General features: G+C 40.9%; 1 protein-coding gene across 3 annotated transcripts in view; it reads left to right on the top strand.

Moving 5' to 3' along the window:
• The window catches only part of CIITA (class II major histocompatibility complex transactivator), a 451,080-nt gene that overhangs the window by 338,331 nt on the left and 92,086 nt on the right, over positions 1–20,663 (top strand). For all 3 annotated transcript variants that reach the window (XM_086941420.1, XM_086941419.1, XM_086941421.1), the window contains 4 exons: positions 4,681–4,854; positions 7,809–7,856; positions 11,335–11,415; positions 20,134–20,226. In XM_086941420.1, coding sequence (XP_086797546.1) covers positions 4,681–4,854; positions 7,809–7,856; positions 11,335–11,415; positions 20,134–20,226 — 396 coding nt within the window. The remainder of the gene's footprint in view (positions 1–4,680; positions 4,855–7,808; positions 7,857–11,334; positions 11,416–20,133; positions 20,227–20,663) is intronic.

Raw genomic sequence — 20,663 nt, 5'->3', positions numbered from 1 at the left:
ATCAGTGATGTTACTGACCATGTCATGAATGATGTAATATGTGACATCATCACTAGTGGATTGCGGGTGTGAGAGTTATTAGTACAACTAACTATAATGGAGGAATTTCAATGGTTTTGTATGAGTGAAATGTCCAGCTAACTATAACATCCCTGAAACTGGATGTTGCAAGGTGAAGTCTGTGATGATATATACAGTTTAAAGTTGTAAATCTCAAATATTTTAATTTATACAATTAGTATAATGTTAAATAAATCTCACTAATGTTTAATACTATATAGAAATATATACTTATATAAACACACATGCATATATATATATATATATATATATATATATATATATATATATATATAGATATATATATATATATATATATATATATATATATATACTTGTGTATGTATATGTATAACTACATATATATATATATATACACACACACACACATCGAGAAAGAGAGAGAGGGAGAGAGATTTATACATAACAAAAAAAAACCGTAACAAATCTGTTCTAGAACATTATGGGCCTGATTAAGAAGACGGTGGGGGGAATACTCAATCACAAACGTGATGGATATCCCATCCTCGGTATTACGATCCTCATAAGATAGAATGTGATCGTAATCCGGCGGACGGGATATCCATTACGTTTGTGACAAAGTGATCCCCTCCGCTGTCTTGTAAATCAGGCCCTAATTAAATTACCAAATAAATAAAATTTTGAAAAAGAAAAAAAGAAAGTAAAACATTTACAAGAATATTATAAAAAGTTAAAAACAAATATAAATATTATAAAATTGTAATTATAAACAAATATTAATAAAACATTTTTTTACCAATATTAGGAAATATATTGGAGGCTGGATATTTTAGCTATACTATTCCCACTCCAGCTTATAGTAGAGAAAGTGTAGGACTTTGGAGTTTTTATTTATATTATTCCCACTCCAAACAGATCAACAGTAGGGAAAGCATTGGACTTCAGAGGGGATATATTTGCTATTCCCACTCCAGTCTGTGCAACAGTAGGGAAATCATTGGACTTCGGAGGGGTTACATTTACCATTCACACTTCAGTCTAAGCAAAAGTATGGGAGTTGGTAGCTTAAGCGAGCAATTTTGAATATATATATATATATATATATATATATATATATATATATATATATATATATATATATATATATATATATATATTACCTATATATAGTTAGGATTTTTTCTCTATGGAACTTTTGAAAATTCTATGTCTAATAACTTTGGCGTTTGTGGACGGAACCGGCTGAAATTTTCAGGAAAATGGCTCCTGCACAGTTCCCTCGTGTGGCCTCTTCTCCTTTCTTATCTGCGAGGAGTGCTGTTTTTCATTCAATGTCTAAAGCATCAGTGTTTCCCGTTTCCCGGATCAGTTTCTGCCCGCTTCGAGTTTGTGTTTGCCTCAGCCTTCTGCCAGCTGGCAGCTTGTTACTTAACGAGGAGTCGGCTGCATTTTCTGCTCGGCTATGCATTTTGGCTTAACTTTTGGCTGCACTATGCTCGAGGCTTGAACTGAGAGGGATGTGTAGGAGTGCGAAAGACTTTCCATTTACGTGTTTACCTCATTTCATCACTGCATCTTTTCCTTTAACTCTGTCTGCCGTCCCCCGCAATACTCGCCAGCAGCACTGTCTTCTGGGAGTTGAAGTTTCATTTTGCGCCACCATGGTCGAATCAACATGTGACTTGGGGGCGGGGGCTTACTTACCTTCCAATGAGGGTGGTACTGGACATTTTGAAGATGCAGGTGGGGTCATCACGTGTCAGCAACAGCAACCGAAGAAGGCTTATTGCCGAAATGCATTTTGCTACGCTGTCTCTCATTAAACGGCTCCTGCACAGTTCCCTCGTGTGGCCTCTTCTCCTTTCTTATCTGCGAGGAGTGCTGTTTTTCACACATATATATATATATATTGTCATGTGATCAAGGCAGGGATCTGCCGAAACGCGTCGTGAGGACTGGTGTTGAAATAAACTGAAAAAAGCACCAAGAAGGGTCTGCCTCGTTTTTCTTTCTGACCCTATGGGAGTTGGTAGCTTAAGCGAGCAATTTTGAATATATATATATATATATATATATATATATATATATATATTACCTATATATAGTTAGGATTTTTTCTCTATGGAACTTTTGAAAATTCTATGTCTAATAACTTTGGCGTTTGTGGACGGAACCGGCTGAAATTCTCAGGAAAATGGCACATTTTGTTTCTGAGCAGCCCCTGAAAATTTGGGGGGGTTCCGTCAAGGGGGGGCCGAGAAAAAAGGGGGGTCCCAAAACGCGTTTTTCCCATTCATTTTTCCATAGGGCGTTTGGCCTCACTTTTAGCTCGAACGGCTGAATGGATTTGCACGAAACTTGGCAAAATTGTAGGGACTGTTAGCCCGATGTGCCTTTGCTGGGTCTCAATATATGTGCTCCAGTGGATTTTGAGAAATTAACGTTTAAAAAAACAGATATATCTGTGACAGCGTCCCGGATAGCGCACCGGTTCGCGTACTTTTCGCGTAACGGAGCTTTGCGAAGCGAAGCTGATTGGCTCTCTGGTGTCTGTCAACATTCTAAACAGTCCAGAGCGGCCGCCATCTTGTCTCTCGGTAGGATTGAGAGACAAGAGGAGGCCAAAACGAAGGGCGAAATGAAGGAAAGGGGGCAAGGTAGACCCCTTCTGACCCCCTGGGATTGATGAGGGTAATATTAAAGTGCCCCGTGGGGCCAAAAAAAAAAAAATTGTGATTTTTTGTCGTAGAGGCGAAAATCGGTACGTGAACCGGGCAGCTAACCGGCAGCGTAACGGGAGTCTGAGGAGAAGCTGATTGGCTGTCAACATTGTAAACAGTCCGGAGCGGCCGCCATCTTGTCTCTCGGTAGGATCGAGAGACAAGAGGTGGAGAAAAACAAAGGAGGAAATGAAGGAAAGGGGGCAAGGTAGACCCCTCCTGACCCCCTAGGATTCATGAGGGGGATATTAAAGTGCCCCGCGGGGCAAAAAAAAAAAAAAAAATTGTGATTTTTCGCCGTAGAGGCGCGTCCCGGTACGCGAACCGGGCAGCTAACTGGGCAGCTAACCGGCAGCGTAATGGGAGTCTGAGGAGAAGCTGATTGGCTGTCAACTTTGTAAACAGTCCGGAGCGGCCGCCATCTTGTCTCTCGGTAGGATCGAGAGACAAGAGGTGGTGAAAAACGAAGGGGGAAATGAAGGAAAGGGGGCAAGGTAGACCCCTCCTGACCCCCTAGGATTGATGAGGGGGATATTGAAAAACCCCGCAGGGCAAAAGGAAAAAAGAAAAAAAAAATTGCGATTTTTCGCGGTAGAGGGGCTTCCCGGTACGCCAACCGGGCAGCTAAACGGTAGCGTAACGGGAGTCCGACATCTTGTGTTTTTGGAGCGTCCGGTTTGCGTACCGGGTAGCGTTCCGGTAAGCGTAACAAGGGGAAAACCAAGAGAAACAGTAAAATAAAATTTAAAGGAATAGATTTCCGCCAAACTTGGAAAAATTGTAGGGACTGTTTGTTTGATGTGCCTTTGCAAGGCCTTAAGATATGTGCACGTGTGGATTTTGTCTAATTAAGGTTAAAAAAAATATATATCTGTAAGCGTGCTCTGGCGCGCTTACGTTACAGGTTTTGTTTGCGCTGCAGAGACGATACGTCACGTTTATGTGACGCGTCATGAGGCGTCTCACGTGGCTACGTGATACGTCACGTAATAAAGAATATATTTTACAGCTATAGATATTAGCTTTTAAAAAACCAATGAAATTCACTGAAAAAACCATAGGTTATAGACCATATATAGTTAGGAATTTGCATTTACAAAACCTTGAAAATTCACTGAAAAAACCATTGGTTATAGACCATATATAGTTAGGGATTAGCATTTTCAAAACCTTAATTTACTCGCACAAAACCATAGAAATTCGCATATATAGTTAGTTGAAATAACTATATATCGCGCACCCGCAATCCACTGCTGATGATGTCACATATTACATCATTCATGACATGGTCAGTGACATCACTGATGACATCACTGATGACATCTCAAATGACATCACTGATGACATCTCAAATGACATCACTGATGAATTCACTGATGACAACATCCAGTGACTGTATGTTTCTGTAAAGTTAAAATATGTCTTACATATTGAAGAATGAGTGGATGTATAAGTGTCTGGATGAAGGATTTAGTAGGTGCATGACTGACTGTATGAGAGAATGATTAAATGTGTCTCACTGAGTGCATGGGTTAGTGACTAAACTGTCTTAATTTGTGCATCATTATATCTGTTGTTCTGTTCTGTTACAATGCTGTACACAGCATTCTTTTGTCTTCTGATGAGATATTTAAAATGGAAGTGCTCCTGACTCCCAGTATGAAAAAACATTTTTTCTATAAATATTTAAAACTGTACCGCAGCTGTCCCCAACATGGATTGAGGGAGGCCAGGGTCACACCAGATTTTCAGGATTGTCACTGACTATATAAATGATTCTGCAATAGATTGATGGTATGTACATGTATCTCAAGAGGACTGGCAGGGTTGCTGCCAGGTACATTGAACTCTCATGATCTACGGGTTTGCAAATAACATATGTGTATATCCCACTTGGTAATATTCTTGTTCATTATAGGGCTTCCCTGGGTGATACCGTCAGACTTTGGGAGTCACTTCATCAAAATGGGGACACTGAATCTGTGAGACTCTCCATCAAGAAATTCACCATAGAGCCTTTCAAGGCAGCGAGCATGAAGGATGTTGAGGACATCTCTGTCCTTGCCCAGTTTCAAGCACAAATTATAAACTGGTAAGACTCTTTAAAAAACATCCAACTAGAGAAAATGTGTGTGCCTACATCTGACACAAACAAATACGTATATACTATATGTTGTTTTAATTTAAATGCTTGGAATGTCGACGTTTGTCATGCAGAGGTCATCAGCCCTAGTCACAGAATGTAATGTGTCATATGCACAAAGCACAAAGACAACCACAGTGAAAGGAAACCAGACTCAACCAAAACAAACCAGAGTTTAGCTGTGTAATATGTGAGGAAGATCAGCAGACTGGTTCCTATGAGCAATGCCCCTAACAAATATTCACATTATTGAGAAATTAAGGAATGGATATTAAGGGACAGTAGTCAAAAGTGAAGCTCTAGGAACCCTGCTTACTGGATTTGGTTCAGATCATGATAAAGGGTGGTTTGCAACTCACCTGGTACGTTTGTTGTATACAGCAGAAGCAGTGCAGTCTGATAGGCAGCTGCATGTTACATTGTTTCCTTAACCAGGGACTGCTGTATCTAATGGGTCTTTCACGGGAACTTCGTAAAAATATAAAAATATATTCATTTTGGGAGGAGAAACTGATTGACGCTGCTTTTCAACAAAGTACAGATTAGGAAGAGAGAAACCTGTGCTTTTAAACCTCCTGCATTAAATAAACTCATGCCATCACTATTTTGTCTGATTGCCACATATCATTTGAATGTACTTTAATAGCAATTGTAACAGGATTTGACAAAACCTATAGGTCTGGAGCTGGCTGCCAGTGTCAATTTCTTAACATTCAAAACCTATTTATTCCGCTTGTTGCATCTACCTACACTGATTCTCTTCCATTATTATTATTATTATTATTATTATTATTATTATTTGTATGGCGCACAAATCATCCCCAAGGGGATTTCTCGGCGCCCGGAAAATGCAGACAGCGATATACAGGGTGGTGTTTCCCAATTTTCAACAGGATTTCCCGTAACCGCTCCCTATAGTAAAATCTATCAGCTTTGAAATTAGTTGTCCACTACAGGAATCATGCTGTGATCTTTTGGGCTGTGAGATATAGTCCTTCGTGCTTGTGTTTTATCTCTTAATTCTGTTTCTTTGGTACTGATACCCATTTAAATGACTCTGGTCAACAAAATGTTGTTGTGATCACTCAGGAGTAAAGCTGAGATTTGAATTTAGATTTTGGAGCTATGAAAATTCTTTCTTCTCATCACTTTTCCATGACCCAGATCTTCATGTGTACAAACAAAATGTAAAGTATACCCACATAACAAAGAGAGATTGGTGCAAGGAAGTTATTTCTCTTTCAATGCAAGTGATGTGCACGGAATCTGCATTAAATTATGTTGTATACCATTTACCTGAGTTAGAGTCCAACTTTGAAAACCGAGGGTCTGTGAAATGGAAGAAATAGGAATTCCCCAAAATGCTGCAAACTTTGTGATATTTCATGTTACAGTATCTACACATTACTCCAAGTTGTGATAAGTAACAGGTTGCAGTCAAAAAAAGTCAGTATGTCTTTTCTTAACTTGGGGTGTGCAGACGTTTGCGTAATTTCCCTTGACCTAATTATGTGAAATTATAGGAAAATTGTACGGAATTATGCAAAATGTAAAGCTGACATTTAGACCTGTGTTTTATCACAAAATGAGTTCTTGTGTCCATTTTGGATGCAGGGACACATTTCACGCTGAAAGAGTGCAAAAAAACAAGTGCTGCAAACAACAGCCTAGGCTAGGCGGGTCCCGTTTGGCTGGACGGCTGTCTAACTCTTCGGGATATTTTGCGCGTTATAAATGCTATAATATAAATAAATAAACAGTTTCTGTTTTTTTCATGTTATTCCTGTCACACAGCTTTAGGATTTTAACCAGTACAGACTTGAAATGACGTGACTTGGTGTAATGCTGTAATTTCATGAATTTCATATAACGTGTAACGCAAATTACTCAAGATTATGCTGGTGAAACAAACATTTCACACAGTCCTATTAACACAAAATTTAATGGGGGAATTATATATATTATCATAAATAAAGTAAGTTCTGTTTGATAACTGATTATTCGAATGAGATGCAAAGCATTGCTTTAGCGGACAGTGTTTATGAGACTTTTCACTTTACTAAACTTTTGGGATACCTGTTATTTTAATACATCCAACCTATGACATTTATACATAAATCTGTAATGGCAAAAAACTTCCTAAAAATTATGGCCCAGATGCATGAAGCTAAAAACCACTCGCAAAGGGTCAGATTCTCAGAATCTCCCCCTTTGCGACCAGTATTTTTGCATTTGGGATGCATCATCCCAAATGCAAAAATCGCAAATAGAGAATTCGCTAAATTGCGATTACTTGCATTTAAGGAATCTCAAATTGAGATTCCTTAAATGCAATGCATTGCATTGTTAAAAATAGCGATTTCGCTAATAGGGCTCGCAAATTACCATGAAGTACAACTTCATGGTAATTTGCAAAAACTTTGAAAAATGCACTAAAGTGCCTTTTTCAAAGTTTCATGTTGCGCACCCACATGCCCTAAGGGCATGTGTGTGCGCAACAAATGTGCACAGATCAATTTCAGGGGTGCAACAGGGTGTCCTTTGGACACCCCTGCACCCTTGAAATCGCATTTTCATTTTGCGTTTCGCTAACTGCGATTCGAAAAATTGAGAATGTCTTCCCTTTCATTCCATTGGGCCTCTAGGCCCATAGGAATGAATGGTGAGGTATTCCTTAATTGCGACTCGCAATTTGCGAATCGCAATTAAGGAATTTTAAGAAATTTATATTTTTAAAGTGATTTCTTGTTGCATAGCATTTTGCTATTCCTTATTAGCGATTCCTTATTTTTCGCTAATAAGGAATCGCAAAATGGATGCTTGATGCATCTGGGGGTAAATTGATTTATTTTCCGTAAACTACTGTTACTAATGTTCTTTATTATACATATCATTCCTAACAGCATTCAAGAAGTTTCTGCAATCAATACATTGAAGAAATTAGAATTTGCGTAAGTAAAGTATTTTTTAATTTTTATTGTTTTTAGTATAAGCCATAACAGTTACAACCATAAAACAATAAATATCACCAATAGTGACAGTGACAGAAACTTTAATCTCACGAAACTAATCCCCATTTTCTGGCCTGAGTTAATCTCCTCGTCATGATCCAGGCTGTCCATAGGTAACTTGCTACTGACATGTAAATCACAGGGGTATCTGTTTTATAGCAAAGTGGAAGTAAATTATCGCATGTTGTAATGAGAACAATTTCAGCTATTGACCAGTTATTTCTGCAAGTGAGGCATCAGAGAACAAGTTATGGATAGTTTACATTAGACAATTCCAACTTTACCTAGAAGCCTATATAAGGCACCTAGCTGTTAAAAGTATACTAGAAACAGCAGCGGTCCCGCCTACTTCGGCAATTGTTTTTAGAAGGTAAATGGAATGACTGTTCCTTTATTAGGGTAGCCAAGAGCCCATGGGTGGCTATCGAAAACTATGTCCACTCAAGAGAAATGCGGCTTTCCTCTTCCTGATATGACGCTGTATTGACTTGTGACACCATCAGTTGTGACACCATCAGTTTGCATCTAAGTTTCACAGCCCAAAATACTTTCAATAAAGAAGATTTTCCAGACTTCTTGTTTTGTGCCAGGGCTATCCACTGCAGCTGAGTAGGATTAAAAAAGTAATGGTTATATCTGGTTTCTGCCTTGGAGAATCCTGGCTCTGCTGGGAGCGCTGCTGGCTCTTGTTCCTGAGAGTGAAACAAAATATTAATAGAAATTTGACCTGATGTGGGATTTCTAGACTAGGGATTGTTGTTGTTTGAAGAGGTGAAACTGTATTATATTTCGGGGCATCTTTATAAATATCTACAACTCGGGATCTATGATTGCAAAATGGATGCAGCACCCAAAAGGGCAGTTCACCAGCTTCTTACAGTTGGTATCCCAATGCCTTGCGGGCTATAGGTTGCCTGCACCCTCTTGTTGGCTTTCAGCCTCATGTAAGGTCAAGGGGCCCATCTGCCTGCTCCCAAAGGACAGTCACCGTGTACCGGGGTGGAAAACAAGTACTAAATCTGTAATATTTCCTGGGTGATTATAACTTTCCTTAACCCCAACAGCCTCGTATACATACGTTAATAAGGTTGTTGTGTACCTGGGCAGAAGGTATACCTTATTTGTATGGAGCCACCATTCCTCCATGCAACTAAACAAATACCTACTTGCCAGAGTGCAAGCACTACATTTGTAACCATGCATTGCATAATACGGAAGGGTAAGCACACAAATATATGCAGATACTTATTTCACTCCAGGACAGTTTGTTAGTACATCGCCTGGAGATATTCCCTGGCACGGTTGCACTCCAGCCCGCAGCTGTTCCCTCCCATTTGCTACACGTGGAAAATAACAGCATGGTATGCATTCTGATTACCAGCCCACTCCGCTAGACCTGGAAAGATCGTGCATATGGTACCTACCATCTACCATTGGATGGCCTGTTCTCAAGATGTCTAAGGAAGGTGCATAAAGAAAAGATTTTATGAAATGTCAAATGTGTGCCACGTGCCGTTCTTATGTTCTTGACTATACAAGCTTGTTTCTGACAGAAGAGTTAAGCACCATGACAAAGTGGAGAGACAGATCCCAGCTTTCCTCCTCTCTCCTCCAATTTCAGCAGTTCTGGATCTTACACAGCATCTAGCACATGATAAATCAGAAAAACGTAGGTATAATTGGTGGAGCAGGTGCAGCTGCAACAGGCACAAGGGGGTGAGGAGACCACTTTACTACAGTTATGTATGTCTTTTACAGCCCAAATATTGGGAAAGGCCACATTCTTTAGGGACTTTGGTACCCTTCCTAAGCCACTAATTGATGTCTTGGCATGTAGGCCCCCATTAGAAATCCACCAGGCAGGTCGTAATGCAGTTTGATGTCCATGCCTCTGAATTTCTGAAAATGTACCCCTAGAATATGGCATTTTAAGAGAACAAATCCTTTTGTGTAGTTTCTGGGACCCCCCAAGGACCTGCACGTTTTGGATGACTTAAACTGAGGGCTTGCTGTGCTGACAGACTCTGGACACCCCCACAGGATGAGTCAGCCATTAGACCAACTAGCTCTTCAGTTCCTCTATCACCCCTCTGTATTCTACAGTGTGGTAGGTAGTTTCTGGCAACCACTGAACATGACTACCATGATTCCTCAGGTATTGTGGAAACAATAGGGTATCTTTCGCTCAGTCACACGTACTTGCTTTTCATAGAATACACATAGAATGACGATTGCAACAGTTTCATTAACTATTTATTGGTCAAGCGTCAGTCTAGTATGAAATATGTTACCTGCGACAATCAAAAGACAGAAGTAGAAAAATGAAATCACTAGTATCAATATCGATATTACATAACCAATAGCATTGACGTACTCCTACGATGCGTATCCTACCTAACCGTGCCTAGCCTAGAGGTGTAGGTGAAGCATATATGTGTAAGTGCTAGTTTATGTCCTAATGGAACTTAATGCAGCCTAATGGAGCCAAGGACTCCCGGTTCTGAATGAAGGACCTCGTCTCTGCGTCAAGATTGGCACCCTGCAAGGGATGTCAGATCTTTGCTTGTCGATGGATCAGCTGGCAGAGCCTTGTCTCAGCTTGGAAGGAATTTCACCTCTGTGTTGGTAAGGGGGAGTGAGAGTTTTTTGTACTAAGGTGGTCACTCTATGGTTTTTCTAAAATCGATATGTTTTGAAAACATTCGCTAATCCCCTGCTAATCCTTTCTAAACACACATGATCATATGCAGCTTGCTGATGGCCATGAATGGAAAAAGTGGTGACCCATGTACAGAATAAATCTACTGTGCCTGGGGACATGTTTTGTGTATGTCAGGTACAGGGATTAAGATATGGTACAAAGAGCCTGATGTCAAAGAGACAGAAGTAAGCTACTGGGTAAAAGGTCACCTGTGTAATACCGTTATGTCATGTGGATTGGACGCAATGTATGTAATTGGAATGTACATGATGGAACTAACCTAAGGGTTTTGACAATCCCTTAGTCACTTATGTGGAGAAATTAAATAATACAGGGTTAATATCTGAGCCTAAACATTCTTATCCACTGTAGACTACCTGGTATTCTGTCAGAATATCGACTACAGAATATCGTGGGACCAAAATATCTTGACAACAGTATGGAGGACCAAAATATCCTGAAGGCAAGTTTATATAGGTTTACTATACTGAACTCCACATATATGTACCTTGCCGATATATATGTCTTCAAGTTATATAGGTATGGAGTTAAGACTAGTAAAGCAATGCTTACTTATCTGCACTTACCTTCTCATTATTTTGGTCCTCAATATGTAAGCCTCAATATTTTGGCCCCATAATATTTTTGTCCTCAATAGCCTGTCATACAACCAACTAGCTGTCTAATGAAATAACCTACATGTTCCATTCCTTGTAGGCTTGGACCAGTCTGGGGCTCTGAGGGATTCTGCAAACTTGTTAAATTTCTCCCGGCATTTTCATCTCTTCAGCATTTGGAGTAAGTGAGCCTCATTGTGTTTATCACCATTCAACAATATGATGAGAAAACATTATTGTCCATTTTGAAGTGTGCTTCTCAGAGTGGGGAGATGACACCACCCCTGGTAAGGCCTGGTAAGACATGGATCCTACAGAATCATTGTTTCCTGAATGAAGTCTGTGGGACCTCGCCCTCTATGTAGGATCACCCTAAACCTTTTGACCTCATCCCTCCTGTTCTGCTGAATTTACTTTTGTTGGCTTTAGGACTCTGTGCTTTTTACCACTGCTAACCAGTGCTAAAGTGTTTGTGCTATTTCCATAGAACATGGCAAAATTGGTCTACACCTAGTTGACACATTTAATTTACTTATAAGTCTCTGGTAGATGGTACTACCTGGACCCAGGCCCTGTAAAAAACTATTCTACCAGTGGGCCTACCGCATTCATTGTGCCACTGTTAGACCTGTCAGCTTTAGGGTGGTCTTCCCACAATCTTTTTGCCTTCCTCCTCCATTTTTGCTGATCTTGTTTTTGCTCATCTTAGGACTTTACTCAGAGCACTTTCCACTGCTAACCAGTGCTAAAGTGCAGGTGCTCACTCGTTTGAACATTGTAACATTGGTTTATCCTCAGTTTGCAAATTTACTTATACGTCCCTAGTGAAGTGTACTACATGTGCCCAGGGCCTGCAAATGAAATGCTACTAGTGGGCCTGCAGCATTCATTGTGCCACCCACTTAAGTTGCCCTTTCATTGCCATTGCAGCCTTTGCATGCATTTTTAACTGCCATGTCGACCTGGCAAAATAAATCTTTACAAGGACCAAACCTTCCCTTTTAATACATATAAGTCACCCCGAGGGTAGGGCCTGGACAGTCCAGAGGGCAGGGTGCAGTGTATATAAAAGGGAGGACATGTACTTTTAGGTTTTACATGTCCTGGTTGTGAAAAACTCTTCAATTCGTTTTTCACCACTGCAAGTCCTACCTCTCCCATCGACTAACATTGTGGTTACTTTATTACTTTTAATAAGCAGCAATTTCCAAATGGGAACATGTAACCAGTTCATGTTTGGTGTCTTTGGAATTGTAATCAAAAATCCTACCATATGGTGAAGTTGCATTTAAAATTGCAATTTTTAAAATGCTACTTTTAGATTTGTATACAAAACAGTGATGGATGGAATGCTTGAATTAATATCAGCCACTGGTAATCACTAGTGCCGCATCCCAATCCATCTTTATTCTGCACACCATGCTACCTCAGTTTGGAACAAGCTATATACAATATATTCTTGACCTTGCTTCAATAGGAACAGTCCAGCCCAAAGCTTAGGTTGCATGGTGGGCAAAATAAGATTGAGATGTGGCCGAGTATTTATCAGTGGCAGATATTAATTTAAGCATTCTATCCATCACTGTTTTGTATACTTATTTTTGTAGACTTTTAGAAAGCTGCCATTTTCCTGCCTTTGCCATTTATTGCCTGCAGCCTGTACTTCGGTCACATGACAGAGTGTAGTTGACAGTTGGGCTTTGTGTATTCCTCCTGGACAGCCAACCACAATAGGGAGCTTAGATGTGCCTGGATGGGCCATCTCTGGCAAGATGGTATGGAGTTGCTGAAAACAGCCCTACTCACACCTGAATAGCGGTGTTCTGCCTCCACACAAAGAGCTGCGTACCTCCTGTAGTTAGTCTGGGGCCAGGACAGGGAAGGCAGGATACCTGGAGTCTTCAAAGGGAAACCTCTAAAATCTTCTCCCCCAATTCAAACGTACAATTGGGTTTAAATACTGGACCTCATACACATCACTTCAGTACACTTGTGGATCTGTGGATACTCTGCCAAGAAGAAGGCCTGCTCTGCGGCTGAAGGACTGCCACTCTGCTAGACTGCTGCCCTGCTTGATTATTGCCTTGCTACGCTGACCTGTTGCCTGCTGCCATTTTGCGTGGGTGAGAAGGACTGGACCTGGACTCTTGAACCCAGAACCTAGAGTGACTCAAAGGCCTAGTTGTCTGGGCTCCTGATCTGAAGTTTCAGGGACATAACAAACTTCCAACTGCCATCTGTGCGTCTACTCTGCCAAGTGGTGCCACCCCAGCCCTGGACCATTCGAAATGGGCCGTAAGGTGCCCTGCTACCATCTGTGGATCCAGTGGAACTGATGCATCTCCTCTGCTGCACGGGGCAACCCCGAGCAGAACCGAAGCATTGCCACAACTGCGTGGATAGAACTGCTGCAAAGACCCGTATCATAACCGCCACTGTGCAATGCATCCTCTGCAAGTACCTCACACTCTTGCAGCTCATTGGAACCAACACATTGCCCCGATTGTGTGACACATCCTCGACTCCGAACTTCGCATTGCAACCCCTCGTCATCGACTGGATCCTTGATGTAAATGCAGGACCTCACACCACAGCCTCGCCGCACTTCGAAACTGATTTATCTCTTAGGTTACACGATGCATATTCAATGGGGATCCTCAAAACTCTCTGCAAACCAGGATTTAAAGTACAGCAAGCCTAACTAGTTCCCTGTAGCTGGTCCACGCTGCATCGCAGTCGGCCAGAACTTGTGACTTTATTATGGTCTGGCACAACAAGATCTCCACAGTTGGCCCTTTATGTCGTTTGGCAGTATTTTCACTTAAAACTCTAAAATGTAATATCTCCGGTTCTACTATTTGGCTTTCCCTCATTCTGGTCTTGGTTTATTATTTAAAAAATACTCTATTGTCCAAACCCTGTTGTGGGCTCCTTCTGTGGGTGTTTTCACTGTGTTACTGTTTGAAGTGTTGCACAAATACTTTACACATTGCATCTGAGTTAAGCCTGACTGCTCATTGCCAAGCTACCTGAGGGTTGAGCACAGGTTAATCTAGGATTTGCTTGTGACTTCACCCTGAGAAATATTTTGGTTGAGGCTTGAGAAGGGTTTCACCCCCTCAACCAGTAACCCAATTTCTTACCGGCACCCACTAACATAGCCATTTCAAACATGCCTCATGCCTGCCACAGCAGCCTGTTGTGCTGGATTAAACTGCCATATCGACCTAGCAAAATAAATCTTTTGTCAGGCCTAAAACCTTGCTTTTTTATTACTTATAAGTAGGGCTTCCTGTTTTCCGTTTTTACTGATTTTTACAGATAAATACAGACAGAAAACTATTTATATTCCTGTCTGTATTCATTTTAGAAAAATATAGAAAATAGGCCTTCTTGGATGATTTTTTTCTACTGTCAATCATGAGGGTTAGGTCAGTATTTGTACCGATTGGGAAGTATGGGAGATGAAAAGAGACAATAGATTTCTTAATTAAGCTTAATTAAGAGCAGTTCTACAATTATTTATGCAATTTACAATGCAAGTGTTTTCAGACAACGCTATTGCATTGTAAATGGTTGAAAGTACCTTTTGCCGCTTAATTTATACAGTAAACACAAAATGTAAATGGATAAATACAGTAAAAATGAGCCAAAGATAAATATGGATAAATACAGACGGAAATGTTGATAAAATAAATACCATAAAACCGGGAGCTCTACTTATAAGCCACTCCTAAGGTAAGCCCTAAAAGCTTCTACGGCTGGGAATGTTGTATTTAAAAAGTAGGACAAGTGGATTTAAGTTTTACATGTACCGGTACTGAACACCTTAAGTTTATGTTGTAATGCCTACCTCTCCCATAAACTTATATTGACTTGCCTTATTACATTATTAGTATCATTTTGAGGTTTGGACATTGACATTGATGCTGCCAGGAGGTGTGTCCTGTTCTGTTCTGTTGTGCCGCAGTTTGTGCTGCTTTCACAGACCAAGGACGCTGAGGCCCCCGGGACAAGGAGCCCAGAGGCTAAGATTGACGAGAAGCAGCCAGGAGTGGCAGGGGATCAGCTGCAGTGATGTGAGGTGAGCGCATTTTGCCTCATCATGGGATATCCACTCATGGAGGTGGCACCAAGTTGCACAGCACACGGAAGCAGCTGAGCTACTTTCCGGTGCGTCTTGGGCTAAGCTCCTGCACACAAGTAGAAATAACAAATCACAAATAACGCCAATATATCAGAGCCTTTTTGTGAAGAGTTTCTCAGTGCAAAATACTCAGTAAATAAAGCTGATGAAAGTGACTTGATTAGCTCAAGTAATTTTGAGTCAACAAGCATCCAGACATGAAAGGCCGATTGCATTCTGCCAGCTGAAAGGGCTGTCTCGGGAAAATCAGTTGTTATCTTGGCCCAGCAAATAGTCACTATTCTTCTAAAAAGTTGTAAAGATGGCACCATTGGCCCAAATAGTGTTCTCCACCTCTATTCAAGAAGAATATAGTGTTCTGGTGAGAAATAGATGTGTAGCTGTGCAAGCTAAAGCTGGTTAAGAAATACCTATACCACCATGCATGCCCCAGCTTATTTCTCATCTGGGGAGTTTTATAAAGCACAAATGTTTTTATTCCGCTTTAGCTGTCTCCCTTCTCTTGACCATGCCCCGAAGAGGAAACTAGCAAGGGGAGGCAACATTTGCATACTCTGTAAACAATCGGAAGAAACATTCATTCATTTGGTGTACATCTATCCAGTGTTATTGTTGGAAAGGAGAATACTGCTCAGAAAATTGTTAAAAGAACATGTCAACAACCCTTAATTAGTTGGGCCAAAGGTGTAGAGAAGCACCCAGGGTCAGATAAGTGTTTCGTGGCCCTTCCTAACTTTGATTTGTGACTCGCAGATCAGCACAGGACAGAATAACAAACAAATAAAGCAAGAATAATCACTGTGAAAAAAAAACAACCCTTAATTAGTAGTTTAAATCATAAGGATCCAATTTAAAAGCTTGCTTTGTAAAAAATGTGATGCTGGTGGAAAAGAAATTAAAAGTGTGAGTGAGTAAGCCACATTTTAGCTTGATTTTCAATGTGTTATTATAACTGTTTTTATGACTTGTCATGTAATGATTTTATGTAACTGATCATGAATAAACTTAATTGTAATTCTAATTCTAATTATTACATTTAATAAGTGCTAACTTTGGATTGGGAGCAGGTAGAATATGTATTTGTCTCCTCTGAATAGTAATTTAAAATCATCGTTAATGCTAAAGTTGGATTTTAAGTTCCAATTCTGTCCATCAATTGTTCTATTTGCACTTTAAGAAAGATTGCATGTTTGTGCCCAAATACACTGTACCTTTATACCAGTAGCCTGTGCCATAATATTCTGCTGTTGTGAGTTGTGTATGGCTGCCAAACAGTGAGACAAAGGAGACTAGGTGTGGACAGGATAGGCCATCCAAGCCCGGATGGAAGGGGTGGAGATATAACCAGCCCCACTTATACTTCAAAGGGCTTTGCTTCCTGCACACGCAAAAAACCAGTCACTAGTTCAGCCCTTGCTATTGTTACCTCAGCCAGTTTGAAGCCAAGCTCAGCTAGGAGGAAAGGGAGACAAAAGGGGGATTTTCCCTACACACAGGCTAGCACTGGGGATACAAGGTGTCCTTCCCAGACCCCACATTCTTCTGGACCTGTGGAAGACTCAGAAGAAGGACTGTACTGCTACCCTTCTGCCAAAGGTAGGAAGACTAGACCTGCTTTCTTGAGCCCGGGACCAGTAGAGTGACTCCAAGGTCTAGCTAGCTAGCCTCCTCTGTGAGTTACAGGGACACGAGAAGCTTCCAGAAGCGTTGAACCCTGCTCATTGCCTCTGCTGGAGTGAGTCATAACCCCCCAAGTGTTGCCACTCAGAACTTGGAACCTTGGAAGTGGTGTTGGTGGTACACCACTTACCTAAAAACTCAAACCTAGGACTTAGAAACTTTTTCTACAAAAACTGCCTGGAGAACCGACAGAGAACCAGGCCCTACCTGCTAGCCGATTCGTCCAACGTGCATTGCCGGTCGGCCTGACTTTGTGATAGCTCCCGCTAAGTTCTTCTCTGCAGCAGCAAATCCTTCCAGAGGTACCTCTTGACAAAGATATCTGGTCTCATGGAGTCCGCTTTGGTTAATACTTGCAGCCTCGCCCTACTGGAGGAATCAAGTTCCAAAATTTCATCCAAGTCCATAGGTAAAAATCTTCACTGCAACCTCCTTCAGTGGCTCCCTGATAATGACTTCCCCTCAGACACACAGCCACGGACCGTGTAGGGCGTGCCACCGGGCGGTGACGTGGGGCGGAGGAGGAGCAGGGTGGGGGGTTGTAAAATGCAGGATACGGACGATTTCAGGTAAGTACCGAAAAAATTAAATAAAACAAATTTCGTTGCGCGCGCTGCATCGCCAAAAGGTGATGCAGCGCGTGCAACATATTTTTTTTCCGGTACTTACCTGAGATCGTCTGTATCCCACATTTTATAACCCCCCCCCCACCCTGTCCCTCCCCCGGCCCACGTCACCGCACGTTGGCACGCCCTACAAGGGCCATGGCTGCAGACGTAGCCTGCTGCTTTGCCCTTCTGAGGACTCTGCCTTCTCCTGCAAATCTTCAACAATTTTTCAAAATTTGAAGGTAACTTTTAGACCAGGGTGAACTTGGTAGCTGACCTGTATGCCTTTGCGGTTGGCTTTAACGTCTGACTTTGTTCTGGTCTCACATGACTAGATACCTTCGGTTGTCTCTTTTTTGTTTTTGGTACTATTTTTCACAAAAAACTTTAAAAATTCTTAGTGTCATTTTCTTTATCATTATTAAAATTTACTCTGTGTTTCTAAATTGGATTGGCATTTTTCTTGTGTTGTGTTTCAACTTTACTACTATTTCTGCAATGTATAAATACTTTACACATTGCCTCTAAGTTAAGCCTGACTGCTTTTGTGCCAAGCTACCACAGGGTTAAACACAGGTTAATTTAGTGACTTTTTGTGGGTCACCCTGGCTAGGGTTGTGTTCATTATGTTAGTGGGGCTTCCACCCATCTCAACTAGCAACCCAATTTCTTACAGTTTATATCCCAAAAAACACGTCAACATATAGCTGTTTCCTAACGGGGCTGAATCATGACCAAGAGGACAATTGTGGTAAAAGTTGTTCTAAAAAAACTTGAACAAGACACAAAATTGCCTAACGTAACATAGCATAACATTGAAACCCAGGAGGAACCTGACTGCAATTACTATTACTTAATGTATCACGTTGCCCTTTCTAGATCCAGGACCCGCTTTTTGTAATGTGTGTTTGCAACAAGGATATATAGCATGGTGATGGTGGATATGAACTTTTAAAGAATGCAGAAAGTTTGTAAACAAATATCAAAGACTGCGACGAGCTTACTGTAATACACAAAATAACAGCTGTAATTTCCTTGTAAGGTGCTGAGGTGCTGTAAGGTGCTGAGTGTGGCAGCTCCCTGTGCACTTCTGGATGAGATGAGAAGGCACTGGAGAAGATTACAAAACGTATCTTTGCAATGTTACCCACTGCAGTACATTCCAGTTTACTATGATTTAAAAACCTTTAAAAAAATGTATTGTACTAAAACAACCTCCCTAGCTTTAGCAAGATTTACCTCCATGAGTTTTGCACAGCAGAAAAATCGGAGATTAATCACTGTAGGCCTATTGGTATCTTGTTTACCAACACTTTGTCTTAGCATACTGCAAGGACTGACCAATGACTACTGGGGAATGTTATGTTATGCAATTTAGGGTGTTATTCAGTGCTCAAATATGTAGATGAAACAGTAGCGTGGCTAATTCACACTCTTGTTTTAAACCGTCGTTTTTGGAGCTTTTGGTGAGACTTACACCCACATGCATCAAAATCAATTGCATTCGCAAACGGTGCGAATCGCAATTTTTCGGCCGTTTGCGAATGCAATTGACTAATTTGGAATGCATCATGCATTTCACAATTTTTGGAATCGCAACCATGTTGCGATTTCTAAAATTGCGATTGCATTTAAGAAATCGCAATTTCAGATTTCTTAAATGCAATGCATGATCATTTTTAAAATGCGAATTCGCAATTTGGAAGTGGTAAATTAGCATGAAGGTGAACTTCATGCTAATTTACCGAAAACTTTCAAATATGCACAAATTGCATTTTTGGAAGTTTTAATTTACACACACACATGCCCCTAGGGCATGTGTGTGTGTAAATTGCATTTAAAATTACATTTCAGGGGTGCAGGGAGGGGTTCTTTGGAACCCCCCTACACCCTTGAAATTGCATTCACATTTTGCGAATCGCAAATTGAAATTCGCAAAATGTGAATGCCTTCCCATTGATTCCTATAGGCCTCTTGACCCATAGGAATCAATGGGAATGGGATTCCTTAATTGCGATTCGCAAATTGAGAATCGCAATTAAGGAAAAATAAGAAATTGCAAAAATAATTGCGAAATTTTGATGCATTGCCGTTTGCGAATTCTTAATTGTGATTCCTTCATTTTCTCAATTAAGGATTCACAAACGGCAACATTGATGCATGTGGCCGTAAGTTTCATAAGCCAACTTTATGTTCAGCCATGGTGCAATGTGTTTTCTAATGTAGAAAACTCATTCCAAGATGGTCCCTATTGCCTGCACATGTATTTTGACTCACGCACACACGTGGGTTGTGATACATGTGCATACAAGACTAGTACAAATCAAGATGTGCTATTATGGGAAGAACACAGATAATGCCAAGCAAACAAAGTGATTATCAGCCCAGACACACCATTTGAAGCAGGTGCTACTGTACAGTTTGTGAAGAAGTCATAGCATAAATTGTCATCCTTTCTCCACAGCCTGAATGTTTTAAGTGGAAACAACATTGGAGACAGAGGAGCAGAAAAACTATCTGAAATATTTCGGGAACTAACAAAACTGGAAACCTTGGAGTAAGTACAGAGCTGGAAGTTGTAGTGGACTGCTTTGACATTTGGTTTGCACAGAGTCCTTTGTTCTTTTGTTATCATCACTCAATGTTTTGGAGTTCAGGAACTTCGACTGGAATTGAGTAGTGGACATGATTGTTTCTCTTTCTCTCTGTGCATGCGTTTCATATCAGTGCCGCTGCAACAAATTGGGGACAAATGTTCCTTGCATGTAGTTGTATGGTAAGGTTTTGGGGTTTGAGGAGTGTTTGTGAACTGAGAGGTCTTCCTTTGCTGTGGGTGAAGCAAGGGCTTGCTATATGCTCCTATCTCTGAGGATGAGTAACAGAACCACCTCGAAGTAACGGGCATCCTTAATAGGGCAATCCTCTTCGCATGGATCTGTTACACTGCAAATGCATCACTGAGTTCACAGCAGCTCTTCATGTCCTTTCTTCCCA

The sequence above is a fragment of the Lissotriton vulgaris genome, chromosome 10 (assembly GCF_964263255.1).
Source record: "Lissotriton vulgaris chromosome 10, aLisVul1.2, whole genome shotgun sequence".
Lineage (NCBI taxonomy): Eukaryota > Metazoa > Chordata > Amphibia > Caudata > Salamandridae > Lissotriton > Lissotriton vulgaris.
Note: the sequence above shows the minus strand (reverse complement) of the source record. Positions and strands in the feature narration are given on the sequence as shown.